Source organism: Daucus carota, chromosome 3 (assembly GCF_001625215.2).
Source record: "Daucus carota subsp. sativus chromosome 3, DH1 v3.0, whole genome shotgun sequence".
In the NCBI taxonomy this organism is placed as follows: domain Eukaryota; kingdom Viridiplantae; phylum Streptophyta; class Magnoliopsida; order Apiales; family Apiaceae; genus Daucus; species Daucus carota.
In genome coordinates this window covers 46,030,304-46,052,213 of record NC_030383.2, presented here as the reverse complement: position 1 = coordinate 46,052,213, position 21,910 = coordinate 46,030,304, and the positions used below count along the sequence as shown (strand labels likewise).

The following is a 21,910-nucleotide window of genomic DNA, read 5'->3' as shown; positions in this document are numbered from 1 at the left end:
AGAAAGGCAATCGAGCAATATATATAAAATGTGTGGCATCTACACATCATAATCAAATGGGGGAGTATTATTAATCGCATCGATTCGCCAATAATATAATTTAGCAGGATTGGTCCACAAGTCAATTTTGCCAGTTCAGTGATTGAGAAGAAGAAGATCACTACAAATTTTGCAGTGACATCTTGCCCACTGCTCGTTCAAATATTAATTATTATTAATCCAATCAACCTACAATTATTAATGTGTAACTATCATCTCCTCATTGAGCTTGACTTGATAACAAACTTAAAGCTGCTTTAGTTTCCTACTAATTAATTTCCTTAAAATTGAGCCATGAAATTCAAATTTGTAATCAAGTCGGTTATTCAAATTTATGGAGATGGTTAGCTGTATAATTAATCGCGAATTTGCATGGGGTTAAGAAGTGATTAAAAGTTGGTGGAAGATGCCTTTTGGAAAAGGCTAAGAAACAGACAAAGTTGCCATCTATTTTGAAAAGAAAGAAGGTTAAAGATGAGACAATGATGAAGCTAGAATGATTTGACTTCGTCCTTGCTACAACTCACCGGAGTCTTGATCACAATTATTTAGTCACCGTTTTAAGTTACATTTAACATTGTTAATCCTGTGCATTCCACAAAAACTCTTCGAAATTGGAATAAATGATTTATCTATTAATATCTGAGACTATAAATTAATAATCTCCGAACCTTGCTTCCGAGCTAAAGACACTCATGTTTGATTACATATTTACATTGCTTGTCAATATGGAGTCGGTCTTGACATACTTATATGAAACATTCAGTAAACTTGAGAGTTGTGGTCAAAATTTGCATCAGAGTTTCAAATTTTAAAAAAAATGACCAAATTTTGATTCTGATTTTTAAAAGTGTGGCTCCCGTTAAATGTCACTAACGAAAGCCACACTTTTGAAAAGCGGACCATAAGTTTGACCACTTTTCTGATAATTTGGAACTTATTTTTATCCTTCTGTCCGTTATCATATTTTTAAAAAGTGGATTTATATCACTAATAATACATTTTTCTGTGATATACAGTGAAGTAATTAAGCAATCCAACTGATTTATTAGTGAACCTAATCATGTTAGCAATTACTGATATCAATAATGGTTCGAATAATACTGCTAAAGTAGTTAACTCATCAACCTCATAATGATGAACTTTCAGAAAAGGCATCTCAATTCTTTCCCAAGAATAATTCCCCAGTAGCTTTAGATTACTTTTCTCCTGGCACTACAACCACCAGCTTTCTTTTATTCTGTAATGCCATATTCCATTGCAAATGACCATCATAATAAATCATTTCACTTTTACAAGATTTATTTTCAACCATAATTATGTTGAGATTGTATAAATTTTAATTTGACAAAAACTATCAATTTATATATATAGCATTCAACTGCAGGAAAAACTATATTTTCTATATATGATCCTATTTCTCTAAGCTGGCAATTCATGCATAAAATGATTAATATACAATTAAGAAACGGATTGTTTTGTTTAAATTGCTCCATCTCCATTGAGCTGTTAAAGGAAGAAAAGGCATCTCATCAGACACTAGTCCATGATACTTGCTTCTCTTCTCAGTGCATGTTCTTTAGTCAATTATTATACACCGCCAACCACTCTGCGTTTTACGCAATATCTAAACACTACTTGTGCATATAAAATTAAGATGCATCTTTTGGTTTAAACACTTCAATCAGCGATAAAGCAAAGCTCAAAGATTGTTCAAACTTGACACTATATAACTAAGAATGGTCAATAACAAGGGATTGTCGGTACACATTAGCCTAACTTGTTGGATGACTTGACTTAATTTTTAACTTAAAACTAGTTTAGGACACACTTGAATTTTTACTTAAAACACGAGAGTGGTACGAACTTTGGATTTTTACTGAAAATACGAGAGTGCTACGATTTTGACCATCTAAAAGAATGAGATTCTCATCCGATACAATCATATAACTAATTCAAACTAATACCAGGGATTGAAGTTTTGATATTCATTAATCGGACTTATTAACCATGAATCAAACATCTTTTACGTTGGTTTGTCGATAACAAGTTTTGACACGATGACAAGTACGTCTCAGCAAATTTCAGTCGCAGCATCATCTGTACAGATATTAACTTTAACTAGCAAGTCATTAATATATGAAGTAGCAAGTTTATTGTTTTGGGCAAGCCAAACAAAGCAATCCCAAATGATAAATCTGAAAATGACATTAGTACACTTATAGGTAAACTAGAGCAATATTGATTCCATATCCAACCTTTCTGAAAGTCGCTTTAGGAACAGTAATATTACACGTTTTCTTTTAATTATTTTGGAAATTATCTTAATCCTTGGCATTGTCGGTTTCAAGAAGGCCTTAAGAAAAAGATTAGGGTTAGAGATTAGAGGGGAATATTATTACAACAGTGTCTGTAGTGCTTTGTCAGCTTTAAGTTCAAAGATACTAACAAAACAATATTTAACTACAGGGTTGCTATGTTAATGTAACAATAGTTTATACATGTCCCAGTAACCTGTACAAAATGAGTTCCATGTGTTGCACCAATATTATCAGTACGTACATACAGTTTGGCCACATGTATCCAGCTCATATGCATCCTATATCCAAATACAACATTCTCCATTCTTTCTCTTCGGTTGTATACGTTATTTTTAGCATATATTTCAAAAAAATTTTAAAATACAATTCTGTAATAGTTTTATAAATTTCTTTTTGTAAATGAAAATTTGTTATTTAAATTTTTATTTAAAAAAAATAATTTAAAAAAACATTACGAAACTATACTTTACATGAGTATTAAAATACGTACAAACAGCGAACGTGTATTACCCACCGGAACGGAGGGAGTAATTATTTTCCTTTATAGCAGCGGTGAGATTTTTAATGTTTAATTTTTTGTCATATAATGAGGCAAATTTGGGTTCACAAAGCAGCAAGGGCGAAAGAATCATAAAGAACCGTCCACTTGACATGATATATATTTATATACCTCGAAAACTCTTGATTAAAACTTTCAACTAATTTTGAGGATGAAGGGCTATGCTATGGAGCTTCCAAGCTCCAGAAAGTTGATATTACCCATCCTATCAGTCTTTTTTCTAACCATAATACCACTTTATTTACGAAACAGTCCTCTGTCTCCTCTGCATGCTCTAGAAATGTTCAAGAATGGTTCAAGAAGCGTGGAAATTGAGCATGTCTGCAATGTGTTTCGAGGAGACTGGGTTCTAGGTTCCGACGGGCCTTACTACACCGATGAAACTAATTGCGAAATCGATCAACGACAGAATTGTATGAAGTTTGGCAGACCGGACACTGAGTTTATGAGGTGGAGATGGAAGCCTGATGAATGTGAGTTACCTCGTTTCAATGCATCTCAGTTCTTAGAGGCTGTCACAGGGAAAACCATGGCATTCATCGGAGACTCGGTCGGACGCAACCAAATGCAGTCACTGGTGTGCCTCCTAGCTAGTGTAAGTTCTCAAAACCACTCCAGCAATACAAATTTCATTGCTTGAATTCCTAATCTGCATTCCAAAATAACATGTTTCAACTACTACTAAATCACCAGTAAAAAAATACTAAAGGTAAATAAACATGGTGATTTACATGAATTCTGTTATCTACTTTAGGTAAATAGTTAACAGACCATATTAGCACTACAGGGCATGCCTGGCTGCCTGCACAACACACATGCATAGAATTATAGAAATGAGTTGGTGAGGGGTACAGTTTTTAGTATAAAGCTGATGTGGTGGCTCAGAGAAGTATCATAATTCATAATCATGTACAATTCAGAACTCGGAAGTATAAAAAATATGTGAACCTAAAAGAAGCAGAATGAAGAGCAAACAGTCAATGTGGTCCTACTTAGCAAGAATATTATATACACATGGAACAACAACAATATGACAACAATGACAGCAATAAACACCAGCAAAGAATCCAGACAAATGACATAGAACCCACTTCTAGTTACCCACATACTTTCTTCCTGTTCTCCAATAATTTTAATAATCAACAACTTTCGAAATTACTATCAAGTCCCTGCTCTTCTTTCAGCCTTGTTGTGCATCAACACATTACTGAATAGAACGGCATCCTTGATTAGGTTGATCCTAAATATTAGTGGGTTTACGGAAATGAGAATGATATGAAAGTTCAAGACGCGATTGGGAAATAATTTACTTATGTAATAGGAATAAGATTCGAAATAACTAAATTTCTAATCCAAATACTAATACATAGGATAAGGATTTCGATTCTTGTTAACTGAGACCATAAACTAAAAACCAAATGCTCCTATAGATTTCATAACCATAATGGATACAAACTTTAGCTCAAGTTGCTTACATTTTGTGCTAGCCTTTCATTTAATCTGTGGTTTATATCTTGACACAAGTATAAAGATGTGATTGCATTTTCCAGGCAGCAAATCCTATTGATATCTCCCATGTAAACGATACGAGATTTAGACGGTGGTTGTACCCATCACACAACTTCACATTACTAGCACTTTGGTCCCCTCTGTTAGTGAAATATCGCGATGCTGACACTAGTGGCTTCTCTAGGAACAGCGTCTTAAATCTCTATCTAGATGAGGCAGATGAGACCTGGACCGATCATACAGATGATCTAGATTTTGTTATATTCTCGGCTGGCCAATGGTTCTTTCGCCCCTTCATTTACTACGAGAACAACACAATTGTTGGTTGCTTCAAGTGCGAAAGACAGAACATAACAGAGCTGCCTCATTACTATGGATACCAAATGGCCTTTCGAACCGCCTTTCAGACTCTATTGAAAAATGAAAATTACAAAGGAATCACATTCCTGAGGACATATTCCCCATCACATTTTGAGAATGGGGACTGGAATAAAGGAGGGAATTGTGTACGAACAAGTCCATTTACAAAACAAGAGATGAAGCTAGACGGGTATAATTTAGCGTCCTACATGACTCAAGTAGAAGAGTTCAGGACCGCGGAAAAGGAAGCCGAGAAGAGAGGCCTGAAATTTAGATTGCTGGATACAACTGAAGCAATGGTGTTAAGACCGGATGGCCATCCAAATTATTATGGTCACTCACCGCAGGAAAACAGGACCTTAGCCGATTGTGTGCATTGGTGCCTGCCAGGTCCGATCGATACATGGAACGAATTTTTGCTTCAAATGTTGAAAGCCGAAGGAAATGGAAACATCAAAATTAAGCTTCAGACAGAAGACTAGTGAATAAACATCCTTTTGCTTGCAAAATGTATATCCTAGATCATATCGTCTAATATATGTATATAGATATGTGACTTGCATTTTTTTCACCGATTTATATTGAATTGATCATCACCAAATATCTTTTAGATGTATCAATGAGTATACTATATTGAGCTGCTTATGAGTAGTATAAAGATACTCTGTTCATTACAAGTAGCTAACTAAAGATTATGGGGCCGTTTGGCTGAGCTTAAAATAAGTGCTTCTTGCTTAAAATAAAAAAGTGAAGTAGAAGTTAGAAGTTAGTTAAGACTTATAAGTGATTAAAGTGTTTGGCAAAAAAGTAGAAGTCATGAAACAAAAACTAGGAATTGTAGCTTTTTTTAAGTGCTTCTCGACTTTTTACACAAACGGTACGAATAAGTGCTTCCAACTTAAAAGTCCAGAAGCGGGGCTTAAAAGCCCCGCCAAACACCCACTATGTTGAGTCTACTTTGAATTTGAGCCTCTTGAAACTAATGATACTTCATGTAGCTAAGTTTAATGCTTAAGAGGGCGCAGGAATGTTCAGATTCCATCAACTTCTTTTGTCAAAAAAATTTGATTGGGATTAATGTATATGAGCAAATAGCAATGAATCCAGTTCTCCCCACCTCTAACAACTTTCGTCACCCAAACTATTCATTTTTGCTTTCCATGCAAACCCAAATTGAATTCTGATATGATCGAAAGTAAATCCAATTTAAAATGGATAGATCTTGGATCGATCCAATTATCCGACTTGTCATGTTTACACGTATGCAAAGAATTAAGCTTTAGGGTTCCCCTCCTATGCAAAAAAAGAATTTTAAAAAAATATTTCTTCCACTTCTACTCCAGGAGCACAAATGAACAATATATGTAAAAGAGTCCAATACTCCAAGTCAGGTTGATCTTATATCCAGCGACAAAACTAGCCCAAATATGTATACCAGGGTCTGATAGAGCATATATTTATATATGCTTCTATATGATTTTATTCCCATAATTTTAGTATTTTGTAAATAATCGGGTTATTACTGATTGATTTTAAGTGTTTAATGGCAGGAAAATAAATATTTCTAAAGTTGGATTAAATCAAGCTTAATTGGGCTTAATCAGGTGAAAATTCGGATCTTACGGGCTACCTGCACAACAAACTTGTTTGGGTCATAACTTGAGCTCTGGACGTCAGAATTGGGCGATTCAACAACCCACGCGAAGATATCGAAATTGTCTACAAGTTTAAAGTGGTCCAGCTCTCTAAAGACAAATGAATCAGCCCAAAATCAGGCCTGAAAGTCAGCCTACGAATTTCTTTTCAGAATCCAACTTGTTTTAGGAAATTTGATTTGTTTTTCAAGGAAACCATTAAAACACTATTATTATTAGGGTTTTGTATTATTAGAAATATATCGAATAGTGGGTATTGAGAGATAGAGGTAAAGAAAGCTTTGAGAGATAACTTGAGCAAAGATTGAAGGGATTCAGTCAAAGTTCGAGAGATTTCGTCAAGTTGTATTTTCTTCACTCTTGTACTCTTTTGACATGATTTCAGTAATATATATATTCGTGTTTTCTTTAATTGTTATGGGTAACTAATCCTCTAATCCGAGGATTGGGGAGTATTTGTTGGCTTAATATGTTTGTTTGATCTAAGATTGTGGTTTCTCTATGTATGCTAATCTGTCATTGAGCGCTTAACACAGTTATAGGAGTCGCGAACCTGTAATTGTATCTGTAGGATTTATAATGAATCGGGAGAGGATTTATATTTCTTGTACATGATATGACAGACATAACTTGATTAATTAATCGGGAGATTATTAGGCGAGTTGTGAAACAGAAAATCCTTGGTTCGTGATAGCTTATAAGTTGGTTTTGATTGATCATGGGAGTGACTTCAAGATTAAGTTATAGGTATTATTTTGTATCTTGGGAGAGAACATTATAATCAATAGAAGGATTGTTTTTAGCAGAGTGGAGACTTGTTTATCACGATTGATTGACATTCATTGTAGCCAGCAAAGAAACCTGATTCTTGGATTGCTTTCCTCATCGTTAATTCACGTTTTTAATTGCTTTATTAGTTTAATTTAGTTGATAGTAAAAAAACTACAATTATTCTATAAACTTCTAAATAGAAAGGAGTAATATACTTGATTTGATATTGTATTCAGTCCTTCCCTGAGAACGAACTTTATATAATTTCACTGCAACAAATTGGCGCCGCTGCCGGGGAAGGCAGCAATATTAAGTTTAGCTTAATTATTTCTTATTGTTTAGATTTTATTAAATTTGTTTTCAAGATCTATCTTATTGGTGTTTCGTTTCAGGTGCACCATATATACGCGAAGATCGAAAAGTATTGGAAATTTCGAACCAGATCCAGAAATTGAGCGCACTTTTCGAGTTAGAAGGAAAGAAGCAAGGAGAAAGGAAGAGGAGGCCAAGATGGATGATAACAATAATCCAAATGGAAATCTCAATATTGTTGTGCCTGATGAGTCATCCATTCAGGATCATGAGACTCCTAATCCTACTAATTGCATGTACAAGACTCCTGAGATTGGTGCAGCTCAATATAACATCAATCTCAGTCTAATTCAGATGGTGAGCAATTCTGCTTTTGAAGGAGACATTGAGCGAGAGGATCCACACCGCCATCTAGAGCGCTTCGTGCAAATGTGTGGTTCTTTCAGAATTAATGGTGTTACAGCAGATCAGATTCGTCTCCACATGTTCCCTTATTCTATAAAGGGAAAAGCTTTGGAATGGTTTCAACAGCTGTCAGATACTGCTCTAGCTACTTGGGATAATCTTTCGACCGAGTTCCTATCCAAATATTATCCTTCTGACAAGACTCAACAAATGAGAGCAATTATTCTTACTTTCAAAGCACAACCAGGTGAAGGCTTGTATCAAGCATGGGAGAGATACAAGGCATTGTTGAGAAAATGTCCACATCATGGTTACGAGGAGTGGATGGTTCTGAGTACTTTCTATGGAGCTTTAAATTCTGATATTCGGCTGAGTTTGGATGTTGCAGCTGGAGGTAATTTTAAGAAAGCACCAGTTCATCAAGCTAAGGCACTTCTTGAGGAATTGGCCTCAAATAATTATGCTTGGGCACCCAGTGGTACAAGTTCAGTGAAATCAGCACAAGACACTGAGATGATGAACTTGCTCACTCTGAAATTGGATGCTCTTACTCAAGAGGTCCGTGGACAAAAGGCAAGTGTCAATGCTATCTCTTCTCCGATGGAAGGATATATGGATCCTAGTGTTAATCAACACTCTTATACACAACAGTTTCCGGATGAAGCATCTTTTATCCAAGGAAGACAGTCATGGCCTGTTCAGAATAATTCATATTACAATCCAAATCAAAGGCCCAACAACAATCTTTCCTACAACAATAGTCATGCTGTTAATCCATCATATGCAGCTCCAAAGCAAAATCCGCCTCCTGGTTTTCAACCACGTCAGCAATATCAAAGTCAACAACAGTTTCAACCTTTATCTAATGACAAAAAAGAGCCTGCTGATTGGGAAGTTGCACTCGGCAAGATGATACAAGGAACTACTGGGGCTTTTGCTAATATCGAGACTAAATTCAATAAGGTTGAGTCGAGGATTGATCAGATAGCTTCGTCACAGAAGATGTTGGAAATGCAGATTGGCCAAATTGCTAATAAGGTTGGTGCTCGTGAGCAAGGATCACTGCCTAGTCAACCAGATGTGAATGTCAAAGAACACTGCAAGGCTATCACGTTGAGGAGTGGCAGAGAATTACCAGAAGTTAGAGCGCCGGGACTAAATGATGCAACTCTTCCTCCTAAAAAGAGAAAGTCATATCAAAATACTGTGAAAATTGCTGAGAAGAGTGAGGATGAGCCAAAAGATGAGACTCCACCGAAAGCTCACGTGAAACAATATGTGCCTCCAATCCCTTTCCCACAAAGGTTGACAAATCGGAAGTTAGAGAAGCAATATGAGAAATTTTTAAAGATGTTTCGGGAGATACATATTACCATTCCTTTTGCTGATGCTTTGGCTCAAATGCCCCTTTATGCGAAATTCATGAAACAGGTATTATCTAATCGCAAGAAGTTAGAGGCGGTGGAGACCATCAGTCTTAATGAAGAGTGTAGTGCGGTTATACAACACAGTATTCCTCCTAAGCTCAAGGATCCGGGGAGCTTTTCTTTGCCATGCACTATTGGGAAAGTCGGAATAAAAAGAGCATTGTGTGATCTTGGAGCTAGTGTGAGTTTGATGCCATATTCTATCTATAAAAGACTTGGTTTGGGAGAGTTAAAGAAAACAAAAATATCACTTCAACTTGCAGATCGAACTATAAAATATCCACTGGGTGTACTTGAAGATGTTTTGGTGAATGTTGATAAATTTGTTATTCCTTGTGATTTCGTTATTTTGGAGATGAATGAGGATGTTGAGATTCCGATTATCTTGGGAAGACCATTCTTGGCTACTGCTGGAGCAAGTATTGATGTGAAAGCCGGCAAGCTTTCACTAAACGTGGGTGAAGAAAAAGTTGAGTTTGATCTTGATCAAGTTATGAAGGCACCGTCACTTGAAACCGAAAGCTTTGCTGTGGATATTGTTGAAGAACTTGTGCAGGATGTCACTGATAATATTCTCGAGAAGGAAACCGAAGGTGATGGAAACGATTCTCTGAAACTCCGAGAAAGGGAATTTAAGGAGATGGATTTGACACTTGGACCATTTGAGATGGTTTTGAAAGAGCCACCATAAAAAAATGAGGTAATCACGTCGAGCTAATGACGTTAAACAAGCGCTTCATGGGAGGCAACCCAAGGTATAATATATTTTGTAATTTTTATAGGATTTTAGAATTTTTGTTTTTATTTTCTTTACTCCCATGAGATGCGTTGATGGGTGTGTTCAGTGTTTCAGGTTATGATATTTGACTGATATTAGTTGAAGAATCATGACATGTTGTGATAATGATGTTGTGCACAATCATGCACTCTCTCGTGCATCTAATTGGATCATGCGCCTGGTTTTTCTTTAATTTGCACGGTCATGCAATCTACAGCATGCTCATGCATTCTCAACATAGCACAATCGACTGGAATTATCAGACCTTGCATGATCATGCAGTTCCGGAACATGCTCGTGCAGTCAATTATGCTTGCTGCGTGTGAATTTTGTGGCATCAGCATGATCATGCTGTTTTGTGCATGATCATGTTCTTCCTTCACTTGCTTTTATGGGTTCTGGCATGCTTATGCAACATTCCTCAACCACTTCCACACTAGTCATGGATCACGACACTTCATGCGTATGCATAGGGGAGTCTTCTTAACTTTTATTTGTATAACTATTTATTATATTATATTATATTATATTATATATTATTCATTGAGGACAATGAACCATTCAAGTGTGGGGATGTGTTCTCACGAATAATAATAAAAAAAATTGTATATTGCCTTGTCTTATATTCAGGAAATTCATGATAGTTGCATTTAAATTAGAGCATATATTTTTATTAATTTATTTTCTTTTTAGTTTGCATTTGCATAATTCCATGAATGTTTATCGACCAAGTCAATTTCCTATGATGAGTTTAATTGCATAATTTCTTGGTTAGTAGTCTTGATCATATGTGATGTCTTGCATGCTTAGAAATTGTTTGTGCGGAACTTGTAATTACACAATAACTGTTCTAGAAGCGAGATTTAGACTAGCTTATTTCTTGAGTCTTAACGATGGGCCGGACGTAGAATTTTGACTATTCCCTTTTGAGCTTAGAGTCTATAATTCTTAAGTGAGGGGGAGCTTTGGGATATACATGCCTTTCAAAAAAAAAAAAAGAGAGAAAAAAAAAATAGACACATATATTAGCAATAAAGTTCACGAAAAAAAAAATGGTGGTATAATTGACTAAGTTGGGCTCATTAATACTCGAGTAATTAAGTCTGAGGGGACTTTGTGCCTAGTAACCTAAAGCCTTTCATGGTTCGGGATTACTGACCCAACGCTCGCTAAATGGGTATTAGTGTATAAATCTTTTGGGATCTCAACCACTGCACGGTCAAATAAGCCACCTAAACAGCATGTGTGAACAATTTGGTTGGTGAAGTCTTATGGTGGTCGTAACTCATTTACACTGAGAAGCGTCCCGACCTTAGACCGAGCATGTACACACCAAACAATAGATATTGAAAAAAAAAAGCATATATAAGAGAGGCATGGAAGTACCTTGGTGACCCTAAGCTGTAGTTGACTCTAATGTAACGAAATGTTTAAGCATTATTCTGATTAAAGACTCATGGTTAAGATTCTGTTGAACTTTGTTGGTCTCTATTTCGTTTCATTAGAGAGCATGTTGAGCACACACGATGCACTCCGTACTTGCAGTGAAAGAGTTGCATGACTAATATGTGTGATAGATGAAATCCTTGATTGTTGCAAATTCTGAGGATTATATGTTGACAAGGTTGATAATTTCTTGATTGGAATCTATGCATATTCATTTAGTTTGCATTCATATTAGTTGCATTTTTAAGACTTGGCAAAGAAAAAAAAATGAATTTTGTGGGTACATTCACTATAGGCCCTCACGAGACCTTACTCGTCCACTAGGGCTGCCTAGGGGTTTAAAGGGCTTGTTGCATATGCCAAATGCAACCGTGATCACCTACGGAAGTGGTATATAATTATTAGGTATTAGTTTTAGTTGTTTTGTTTGCCCGAGGACGTGCAAAACACTAAGTGTGGGGATATTTGATAGAGCATATATTTATATATGCTTCTATATGATTTTATTCCCATAATTTTAGTATTTTGTAAATAATCGGGTTATTACTGATTGATTTTAAGTGTTTAATGGCAGGAAAATAAATATTCCTAAAGTTGGATTAAATCAAGCTTAATTGGGCTTAATCAGGTGAAAATTCGGATTTTACGGGCTACCTGCACAACAAACTTGTTTGGGTCATAACTTGAGCTCTGGACGTCAGAATTGGGCGATTCAACAGCCCACGCGAAGATATCGAAATTGTCTACAAGTTTAAAGTGGTCCAGCTCTCTAAAGACAAATGGATCAGCCCAGAATCAGGCCTGAAAGTCAGCCTACGAATTTCTTTTCAGAATCCAACTTGTTTTAGGAAATTTGATTTGTTTTTCAAGGAAACCATTAAAACACTATTATTATTAGGGTTTTGTATTATTAGAAATATATCGAATAGTGGGTATTGAGAGATAGAGGTAAAGAAAGCTTTGAGAGATAACTTGAGCAAAGATTGAAGGGATTCAGTCAAAGTTCGAGAGATTTCGTCAAGTTGTATTTTCTTCACTCTTGTACTCTTTTGACATGATTTCAGTAATATATATATTCGTGTTTTCTTTAATTGTTATGGGTAACTAATCCTCTAATCCGAGGATTGGGGAGTATTTGTTGGCTTAATATGTTTGTTTGATCTAAGATTGTGGTTTCTCTATGTATGCTAATCTGTCATTGAGCGCTTAACACAGTTATAGGAGTCGCGAACCTGTAATTGTATCTGTAGGATTTATAATGAATCGGGAGAGGATTTATATTTCTTGTACATGATATGACAGACATAACTTGATTAATTAATCGGGAGATTATTAGGCGAGTTGTGAAACAGAAAATCCTTGGTTCGTGATAGCTTATAAGTTGGTTTTGATTGATCATGGGAGTGACTTCAAGATTAAGTTATAGGTATTATTTTGTATCTTGGGAGAGAACATTATAATCAATAGAAGGATTGTTTTTAGCAGAGTGGAGACTTGTTTATCACGATTGATTGACATTCATTGTAGCCAGCAAAGAAACCTGATTCTTGGATTGCTTTCCTCATCGTTAATTCACGTTTTTAATTGCTTTATTAGTTTAATTTAGTTGATAGTAAAAAAACTACAATTATTCTCTAAACTTCTAAATAGAAAGGAGTAATATACTTGATTTGATATTGTATTCAGTCCTTCCCTGAGAACGAACTTTATATAATTTCACTGCAACAGGGTCCAATTTCATACTTACAATTTTCAAATTAATTTTGATAATTAAAATATTGTGATGTAAAAGCGGGAATCGGATTTAATCAGTGAAGTTACAGAACAAGAATTAATCAGAGAAATTAAATTGATCGAAAATTAATCGGATTGATCGGTGATTAATTGGAAATTTATTCAGCTCGACGAGTTACAGAACAAAGATTAATCAGTGATTAATCACCGACTTTTAGAACAGAATATAATGCGTCAAATATACTACATATAACTTGTTTTTTTTTCCCCCGAAACATAACAGAGTAAATTTCAATAAATAAATAATTTTACATAACAAAAACTACACATGAATATTGAATAGCGGGGAAGTTGATTTTATTTGGAAAAAAAGACCATGTCACAGTAACATAACAAAGAGTGTACTTCTTTTCCCGAAATTCATAAATATTTAATTTAATTGAAAATATTGGAGAAGTTGATTTTACTTAAAAAAAGATGTCACGGTAACAAAACAATGAGTGTACTTCTTTTCCCGAAATTCATAAATATTTTTTTAATTTAATTATTTTAAAAAGTGTTTCTATGATCATGACCACATACAAAATACTAAATTTAATAAATTAATTTTTTTTATATCAACTCTCACTTATGCATGTGTAATATATTCATGAGCACACACTAAACAAAATGATTTAAGAAATAATATTTATAGTAGGCCCTTGTCTACATTCCTCTAACTAATTCTCCAGCTTGCTTTTTCTTAAGTCAACTAGCATATCTTATTAGGAAGATTAAAATTTATTTTTCCAATATTTTGAGAAATAAAAAATTATTTTTCTAATAAAATGTAATTCTAACATAAATTAGAAAGAAATTTCAATTATATAAAATTTTAGTCAAAATTTGATTTATTTGGTCACTCTAAAATCAAATTAGCCAATTAATGAAATATTAAATATTGTTCATCTAATTATGGTCGAAAAGAATAAGCACGAAGGTGCACTCAAAAAAAAGAGCATGAAGGTAATGAAACGAGATTTAAATTATTTTAAAGGTAAAAAATCCAATTAAATAAGATAAAATTTTAAAAAATAAAATTATTTATCCATGAGCACTGCACTCTGCACGCCTAGAAATAAGAAAGACGGAGCAAAGAGACTTGAAAAGGCAGCGACTCACGGCGAAGACGACACAACTGATCGTGTGTTACTATGAATTCGCAGGAGTCCAAGTCAGCGGCTGCGGCGTCGTATGACTATGAAAACGACCCCAGATGGGCTGATTATTGGGGTAATGTTCTCATTCCCCCAAACATGGCTGCGCGTCCCGATGTTGTTAATCACTTCAAACGCAAGTTCTACCAGCGCTTCATTGTATGCACTTTATCCCCCTCTCCTTTCTACATTTTATGTTACTTCAGGAACTCGTGTGTAGCTTTTCATCGTTTTGTGTCTTGGTTGTGTGTATCAGCATGATCCAATTTAATTGAGCAAGTCTAGGGTTTTGTTTTTTTTGTGTAAACTTGGTTTGTTTGTTCAATCAAACACAATCTTATCTACGGGTGCTTAGATGAGTGGAGATAGGCCCGTGGAAACTCGCATATTAGTATAATTGTTTGTGATTATTATTCTGTTGGTTAGAAATGAGTGGAGATTTGAATGACATTGATATTGGCAAGGAGAGGTTTAGGACAGAGTAAATGGGAGAACATACTGTTGATTATGAATAGCATATTTGGGTGTGGATATTTATTGAAAATCAAATGATCTAATGTGGTTATGACGAAATGCATAGTGTGTGTAAAATTCGACTGGACACGATAATGTACAAAGTCCAAACAAGCACACACACTATTGAAATATTATCTTTGTGTTCGGCCCGGGTTGTACATTTGTTCTTTCTTCTCCTAGGCTTTTTTTTGGCTATATACTTTTTCTGTTTCTACAATTTCCCAAATTAGGTCATTTATCTAAATAGTTAACTTTCGATGCTTGAAATGATTCACAATAAAACCAAACTAAACATGCCCAGTATATCCCGCGGTCTGGGGAGGGTAAAATGACGTAGACCATTCCCCTATTTTGAAAGAGCAGGGAGGCTATTTTCGTGAAGACCCATGGCTTGACTTAGTGTAAGAGAAAGTATTGTGTGACATGTATGTAAAATAGTACCTTGGCCTATGATTTCCTTTTCACGGGTCTCACCTTTGTCGTGAAATCCTTCGTCATTGAATGATCTGAGCACTTCTCCAAACAAACTCTAATTGAGAGGCCATAAAATCCATTCCTTTGATCCTAATATAAACCTACACTATGTGGAATATTATGTATGCATAAGAATAAAAAGGGGAAAGTGATATAATACTAATGGTGGAAGTTAATTCATAATGATATTGTAGTCGATGTTTATGTGTGCACTTCTCTCTCTCTCTCTATATATATATATATATATAGGGATAGGATCAAATAAAAACTTTTTTAACTTACAAACTTACAAACCTTTTTTTGTGAATTTTTTTTTATTCTTCTAACCCGTTAATCCTTAGTTATAGAAAGTATCTATGTTGAAAATTATTGAAAAAACATCACAATTTTTAAAATAACGCACAGATAAATCGTGCATTCAACACATTTGTAACTGGGGTTCAACATTGAGTGTAGAACATTAATTATAATTGTGTTGAATATATTTATAGAGATGCTTAAACTATACCTCTGGGGTTTGGGTAGGGTCTAGAAAGATAAATATAGGTTATATAATACGTTTAACTTAGTTCTTATATTGAAAAATTAGTTTATGTGCTTCTCCAACACAATTTAATCGATGTTCAACAAAATATCTTAAAAAAATGTTGAACTCAAGTTATATATGTGTTGAACAAAAAAAGTTTGTAAGTTTGTACCAGAACCCTCCCCTATATATATATATGTGTGTGTGTGTGTATATATATATATATCTTTTGGAAGCTGAAAGTCTAATTTTAGAGGGGGCGCCTTAACTAAGTCTTTGATATAACTGTTGACTAATAATATATGAATATGATAGGATATACTCCCTCTGTCCCATTCATTGGTTTTTTCACTGCTCGACACACACGTTAGTGCTCTTATAAAATATAGTTCTATAACTTATTTTTAAAATTTTTCTTTTTCTGAATAAATTTTAATATTTAAATATTAAATTTTTATTCATAAAAAAATCTTGAAAATAAGTTATAGAACTATACTTTACAGGAGCATTAAAGTGCGTGCCGCGTCCCCCAATGTATACTACAACTCAGGGGGGTGGAGGGAGTATTTGTTTAGACTTAATTTTTTTTTTAAGCTACACATTCTCTTATGCAGGATCCTGAGTTGGTGGTTGAGCCAATTTCTACTAGCAGTACTTCCCAAACAACTAGACCATCAACATCAAATCCAAGCAATCAAACACGACAGCAAACATCAGGTCATTAACGACACTCTAACTACGTAAATTAAGGTAATTCTCAATCTCCTCGAGATCGGTTGCATATTGATCTGCCTCATATTTGTTGTGTAGAGTCTACTACCAGAGCATCAGGCACATATGTATCTCCAGCTTCTTTGCGCTGGGATCGACAGACAATACAATTTTCCCTCAACGCCTGGGTACTGTGACTTTCTGTTGTTTCTTATATTTAGATAAACATGCTTCATTCACAATTGTTGTTTGATATGTGACAAGATATTATGTGCTGGAGAAGTTTAGATGTTTAGGATATATGTGCTGCTGCCTGCTAGTCTCCCTGATTATTGTAATTTAATAGGGTATTTCTTCTTTTGACGACATACATCATGATGGTTTCAAAAGACTTACTCTTTAGAGGGCTTATTATATTATTACTTGTAGTCTATATCCTCTAGTGACTTTGATTCAAAGTTCTACTAATATTAGTTTATTCGATCTTTTTGCACATTCAAGGCAAATTTTTTTTTTACCTTATATATTTTTTGACTAATGAGTGAAACATCTGGTCTGAGCAAATGTTTTCGGTTCTAGGACCGATCTGGCTTATTCTAAAAAAATGTTATTAGTTACTTGAAGTTTATTGTAACTTAACTGAATCTAATAGGCAGGAGAAAAAAAAATTGAGATCAAATACTATTGCAAAGAGCCTGAATCTAATAAATTAACTGATATTTTTTTATAGCAAGGTGCTTTGTGTTATTAGTAGGGCAGGAGAACATTTGAGACCAAATTATAGAACTGAGGATATTGCTTTAAAGACTTATAACGTATATGCTTTTTTCAATTCAACTACTCCAGGTCTTTGTTGTTGCTGTTCTGGCAGTGTTTCCTCTTTCACCTCAAAATCTTTCAAATAGGGCTTATCGGCTATCTTTGACGGGAACTGCATGTTCTTCTTTGTATTCTTTGTACTCTCTATACGGGGTAAGAATGCAATTGTAACTTCTTAAGTTCTTACCTTCCACTGTTTTACTTTTATTAAAAACGATACTTTGAGATATGCTTACCAGAATTCTTTTCCCCAGAAACCTAGAGCTTGGAACCTGCAAGCTGTGCAAGTCTGGTTTCAGACGGTACTAGGAACCAAAGATTTCATCTACTTCATTTACTGCCTTACTTTTGTCACATCACAACTCAGCCTTAAATGTTAGGTTCTTGAGCTGTTTATGCAATAATTTTCAGCATGTTTAAGCTTAAATTTTTCATGGTGATTATTGAACTTTGTGTGCTAACTTGGATATTATTACAGTTGCGTTGATTCCTATTTTATGTCGGGCTATTGAAATTGTTGCAAAATTTCTGAGACGTAATTTTGGTCGCTCCTCCTTGTATCGGTAGGTAATTTGGTTCCTCTTCAGGGTGTGAATTCGTCTTGAGTTACTACATGTGTTAATAGTGTCACTGGTGTCTTGAAAGAGGAATAAACACTGTATTGAACAACCGTACGGGCATGTTTATGCATTTTGTAAGCTAGTTTAGAACTTCCCCATGTGCTTATGCTTTTAAGGCCCTGAAAGTCCGTGTGTTGTTTATATGCTTGTTTCTACCGAAGGTGCATGCAATACTTATTTCTCTAGGTTTGAAATTCTCAAATGAGTGATATTTTTTTTACTTATTCCTTCTGTTCTTGAATATTTGTTTTTTAAGGTTGTTACACTTTTACTAATATCTCATTTATCAGTCTGAATGTTGGTGTAATTAATTAATTATTTACAAGAATACTACTATTGATCAAATCATATAAATAGAGCATTTATTGTCTTATAGGATATAGTTAGAGTTATAGCATTAATTACACATAGAAAATGATACAAAAGCAAATATTCACATATTCAAGAACGGAGGATGTAATAAATATGAAAAATACTAATTATCCACAAGTAGAGGCAAATACAACTATATGCCTTGTAAAAACAATCATAGTATTAGAATGTACTGAACATGTAAATGCCCAGAACATCTGCCTTTATATGCTTGCTAATATATATTTTTTGAACCATCCTTTGGATGTTATTTCTTAAGTTGTCCAGTATATAGTTTACACCTTGTTTGGTTATTTTATCTCCTTGCAGATGCAGATTTCTCTTGTTTGGTTATTTCTTTCCTGGTTGCTATGATTAGCTCTATATATGTGCAGTTTTTAATTATTGATTGATGGTTCAAATTGTATTTTAATTATGTTTTGATGATTGTAATATTGAGTATGTTGTGATGCTGTTAATGTTAGCTGTTTCGTTGTTCAAATCATTTCCTTGTTGGCACAGATAATTGTGTATTAAGAATTAGGATACTGCAAACTATAAGGTGGATAATTTGTAATTGAAGATCAGTTTGGTTATATTCTGTAATATTGATTATGTTGTAATGTTGTTGATGATAGCTGCTCTGTTCAAATCATTTCCCCTTAAATGCAGCTAATTGTGTATTAAGAATAAGAATACTGTAAAATACTAAAATATAAATCAGATAAATTGTCTTTGAAACGGTTTAGTCATGTAGTTGAGTAACTCCCTGCCATGTGCCACAGATGTATCACCTTTTTTTCTTTTTATTGTTATTGTTCGTTTTTGTGTTTGTTGTCATTGTTGTTGCATTAAGATTTGAACTTTTCTAAGTCAGAAAATTTATTGGAGTTTCTTGCAGAAAGTACTTCGAAGAACTCTGTGTGTGGGTGGAGTCAAATGCAGCTACTATAAGTATGCTGTCTTCACAAGCTGAGATTGGGATTGGATTCCTCTTAATTGTTTCCCTCGTCTCGTGAGTAATTAATTACATATCCTTGATAGCTCATTCAAGCTCTAGCAAATCCTGGTGGTGTTTCTCCCCTCAAATTCTTACTCCACTTTTGTACATGCAGGTGGCAGCGGAACATAATACAAACATTTATGTACTGGCAGGTTTGTTCCTTTCTGGCTCATTAACTTGACGAAATAGGATGTCAACTCTGTATACCAAAATGAAGTCATTTGTTGGAAATAACATCGAGGGGCAAATGACACAGTATACTGTTTACCCTATTTTATGCCTCTGTTCTCTCATTTCTATTTCTTTGTTCACCTAGGATATAGTGACTGAACTTGAGGGGTGTTAATTTGCAGAATATGATATGGCCCGCCTCCTTTAGTTCCTTAGTTAAACAAAGGTCAACATGAAGAACAAGATACTGAAACTATAAAGATGCAATGTTGTCATAGTAAAAACAGAAAACTTCATGTATAATTGCAGTGAAGCATGCTAGTTCTTCTGTAGATAAGTGTTTCTTTAATTAATTTACAAATCTTTCTTGCAGCTCCTAAAACTTATGTATCATGCCCCTGTAACTGCAAGTTACCATCAAAGTATGTGGGCACAGATTGGCAGGATTGTTAATCCTTTGGTGGCCAGTTACGCGCCATTTCTTAGCACTCCAATATCAACAATACAGAGGTGGTGGCTGAGGTAATAAAAACTATGGAAGGAAACAACACACTGAGAAAACTATGATCTGATAGAGTAGCAGTGAATTCTATACTAGTTTAAAGGTTGTTGTAATTGTACTTAAAAATATAGGATCTTTTTACAAGTGACCAAGCTGTGGTCTTTAATAGAGCTGTTAACTGACAAGGGGATCTCTCCTAATAATATCTTACTTCTACAAGGAATCAGTAAAAGCAAACTGCCAGTATCCTATTTTATGATTCTGCATTTGAAGGTGTGTGTACAAAATAGAAAAAAAAATGCAGGGAAGGCCATCTTTGTGTGCATACATTATGGTTATCTGCGTTGGCAGGGACTTTAACTCTCAGAATTATTTATATCCTTATCCCCAACAACACGTTTCATTGTGATTTATTGCAGGAAATATTGTAAACATGAAAATGAATAACTAAACCGCAAATTTTGAAAATATTGTAATTTGAAAAGTTGTATACTTGTATAACTTGGAACATAAAGTCAGGAAGAAGAGGAATACATCCGGTTAAGATGCTGAAGATGCTTTGCGAAATTCAGTAGGTTGCGTGCTGTCTGCTGTGTTGAACTGCTGATCTAACTTTCGACAGTTGACATGGATTATTTATACAAGAACGTGAGTACAAACTAATATCACATATTTACGACAAGATGACATTATATTTAAATAAATAAACAATTTGAAATTGGTGAAAAGGTGTATTACAAATAATCTGAATAGATATCTTCTAGTATAAAATATGTCTCTTGTCTCGTCCTTTTTAGTGAATTCGGATGACCGTCCGGAAATACGTAAAATGTCACGTTTGTACTGGGACAGCTGTGATGCTTATGATTTATACTCTTGATGCAGTAAAAGAAGAACGAGCCAGCTAATAGACGAAGATAGTACTTAATATTGTTTGAACTTCTATTTAAAAGATCGGTTTTTTTTAAGTGTGCTCATGGGCATACATTAAATATAAAATTTGATAATTTTTTTATTTTAATTGATTTACACTCTTTAATAATGATAAACTATGCTACAACAACCACACCAATAAAAAATATTCAAATTCATAGATTTTAGTACTTAACATGTGCCAATGAGCACACATTGGACAAACCGTTAAAGGGTCATTTGATTCATGAGTATCTGAAATCAGGTATGAGGTTTGTCCATTTCAAACCCAAAGCTGGTGTTTGGTTTGAAAAAATAAAATCTGAAACTCGTGTCTTAGGCCCCATTTGTTAACGGGTGAATGAGACAAAATGAACCCAAAATTTATGGTTAAGATTGTTTGACAAAATTTTTAAGTAGCTGAATGGAACACAAATCATCTGGACGAAACACCTAAAACAGGCGGAGGGTCACTCGTCCAGAAGTCTTTTAACTGTGTTTTCACATATTACTCTGCTGTGCTGTCACCCCGTGCACCAATTTTCTATTGAATAACATTAATATTATTGTGGAAATCATGTATTCTTATCATGATAAAATAGTTTACAACTCTAATATAATTTTTAATTTTTAAATTGATCTTCAATAAAATAACAATTTCTTAAGTTGATAATTAACCTTATGATTAAATTAAATAATGAAAAATTATAATTCAAGAGTTATTCATTATTATGAATTAAGTTTAAAAATCAAAATAAGAAAATATTTTATATGGGGTAACAAGGTATTTTTT

The 21,910-nt window shown here is 34.4% G+C and overlaps 3 protein-coding genes, 1 long non-coding RNA gene and 1 pseudogene across 4 annotated transcripts; 3 read left to right on the top strand and 2 right to left on the bottom strand.

Annotated features, from left to right (window-relative positions):
* Window positions 1-2,935: 2,935 nt before the first annotated feature.
* Window positions 2,936-5,359, top strand: LOC108215146 (protein trichome birefringence-like 19). Its single transcript, XM_017387510.2, has 2 exons — window positions 2,936-3,514; window positions 4,470-5,359. The coding sequence occupies exons 1-2, from the start codon at window positions 3,071-3,073 to the stop codon at window positions 5,268-5,270; spliced, it is 1,245 nt and encodes a 414-aa protein (XP_017242999.1). The 5' UTR covers window positions 2,936-3,070; the 3' UTR covers window positions 5,271-5,359.
* LOC135151249 (uncharacterized) lies at window positions 2,992-4,470 on the bottom strand. Its single transcript, XR_010289849.1, has 2 exons — window positions 3,691-4,470; window positions 2,992-3,568 (listed from the first exon to the last, which is right to left on the bottom strand). It is a non-coding gene; the product is annotated as an uncharacterized LOC135151249 (long non-coding RNA).
* A 123-nt stretch (window positions 5,360-5,482) lies between the features above and the next one.
* On the top strand, window positions 5,483-12,673 carry LOC108212553 (uncharacterized). The gene is made up of 2 exons (XM_064089061.1): window positions 5,483-6,785; window positions 7,607-12,673. Exon 2 carries the CDS (start codon window positions 7,725-7,727, stop codon window positions 10,047-10,049), a length of 2,325 nt encoding a protein of 774 aa, XP_063945131.1. The 5' UTR covers window positions 5,483-6,785; window positions 7,607-7,724; the 3' UTR covers window positions 10,050-12,673.
* On the bottom strand, window positions 8,131-8,245 carry LOC135151811 (small nucleolar RNA R71; annotated as a pseudogene).
* Window positions 12,674-14,406: 1,733 nt separating the features above from the next.
* On the top strand, window positions 14,407-20,464 carry LOC108210914 (uncharacterized). Its single transcript, XM_017382371.2, has 9 exons — window positions 14,407-14,671; window positions 16,643-16,745; window positions 16,839-16,927; window positions 17,586-17,711; window positions 17,813-17,933; window positions 18,037-18,121; window positions 19,431-19,544; window positions 19,645-19,684; window positions 20,077-20,464. The coding sequence occupies exons 1-9, from the start codon at window positions 14,510-14,512 to the stop codon at window positions 20,227-20,229; spliced, it is 993 nt and encodes a 330-aa protein (XP_017237860.1). The 5' UTR covers window positions 14,407-14,509; the 3' UTR covers window positions 20,230-20,464.
* The last annotated feature ends 1,446 nt before the right edge of the window (window positions 20,465-21,910 follow it).

Coding starts and splice junctions, on each gene's coding strand:
- LOC108212553 (XM_064089061.1), top strand. CDS start 7,725: ATGGATGATAACAATAATCCAAATGGAAATCTCAATATTGTTGTGCCT.
- LOC108210914 (XM_017382371.2), top strand. CDS start 14,510: ATGAATTCGCAGGAGTCCAAGTCAGCGGCTGCGGCGTCGTATGACTAT. Junction 17,712..17,812: donor CTTTGTACTCTCTATACGGG/GTAAGAATGCAA, acceptor TCTTTTCCCCAG/AAACCTAGAGCTTGGAACCT. Junction 18,122..19,430: donor GGTCGCTCCTCCTTGTATCG/GTAGGTAATTTG, acceptor AGTTTCTTGCAG/AAAGTACTTCGAAGAACTCT.
- LOC108215146 (XM_017387510.2), top strand. CDS start 3,071: ATGAAGGGCTATGCTATGGAGCTTCCAAGCTCCAGAAAGTTGATATTA. Junction 3,515..4,469: donor TGGTGTGCCTCCTAGCTAGT/GTAAGTTCTCAA, acceptor TGCATTTTCCAG/GCAGCAAATCCTATTGATAT.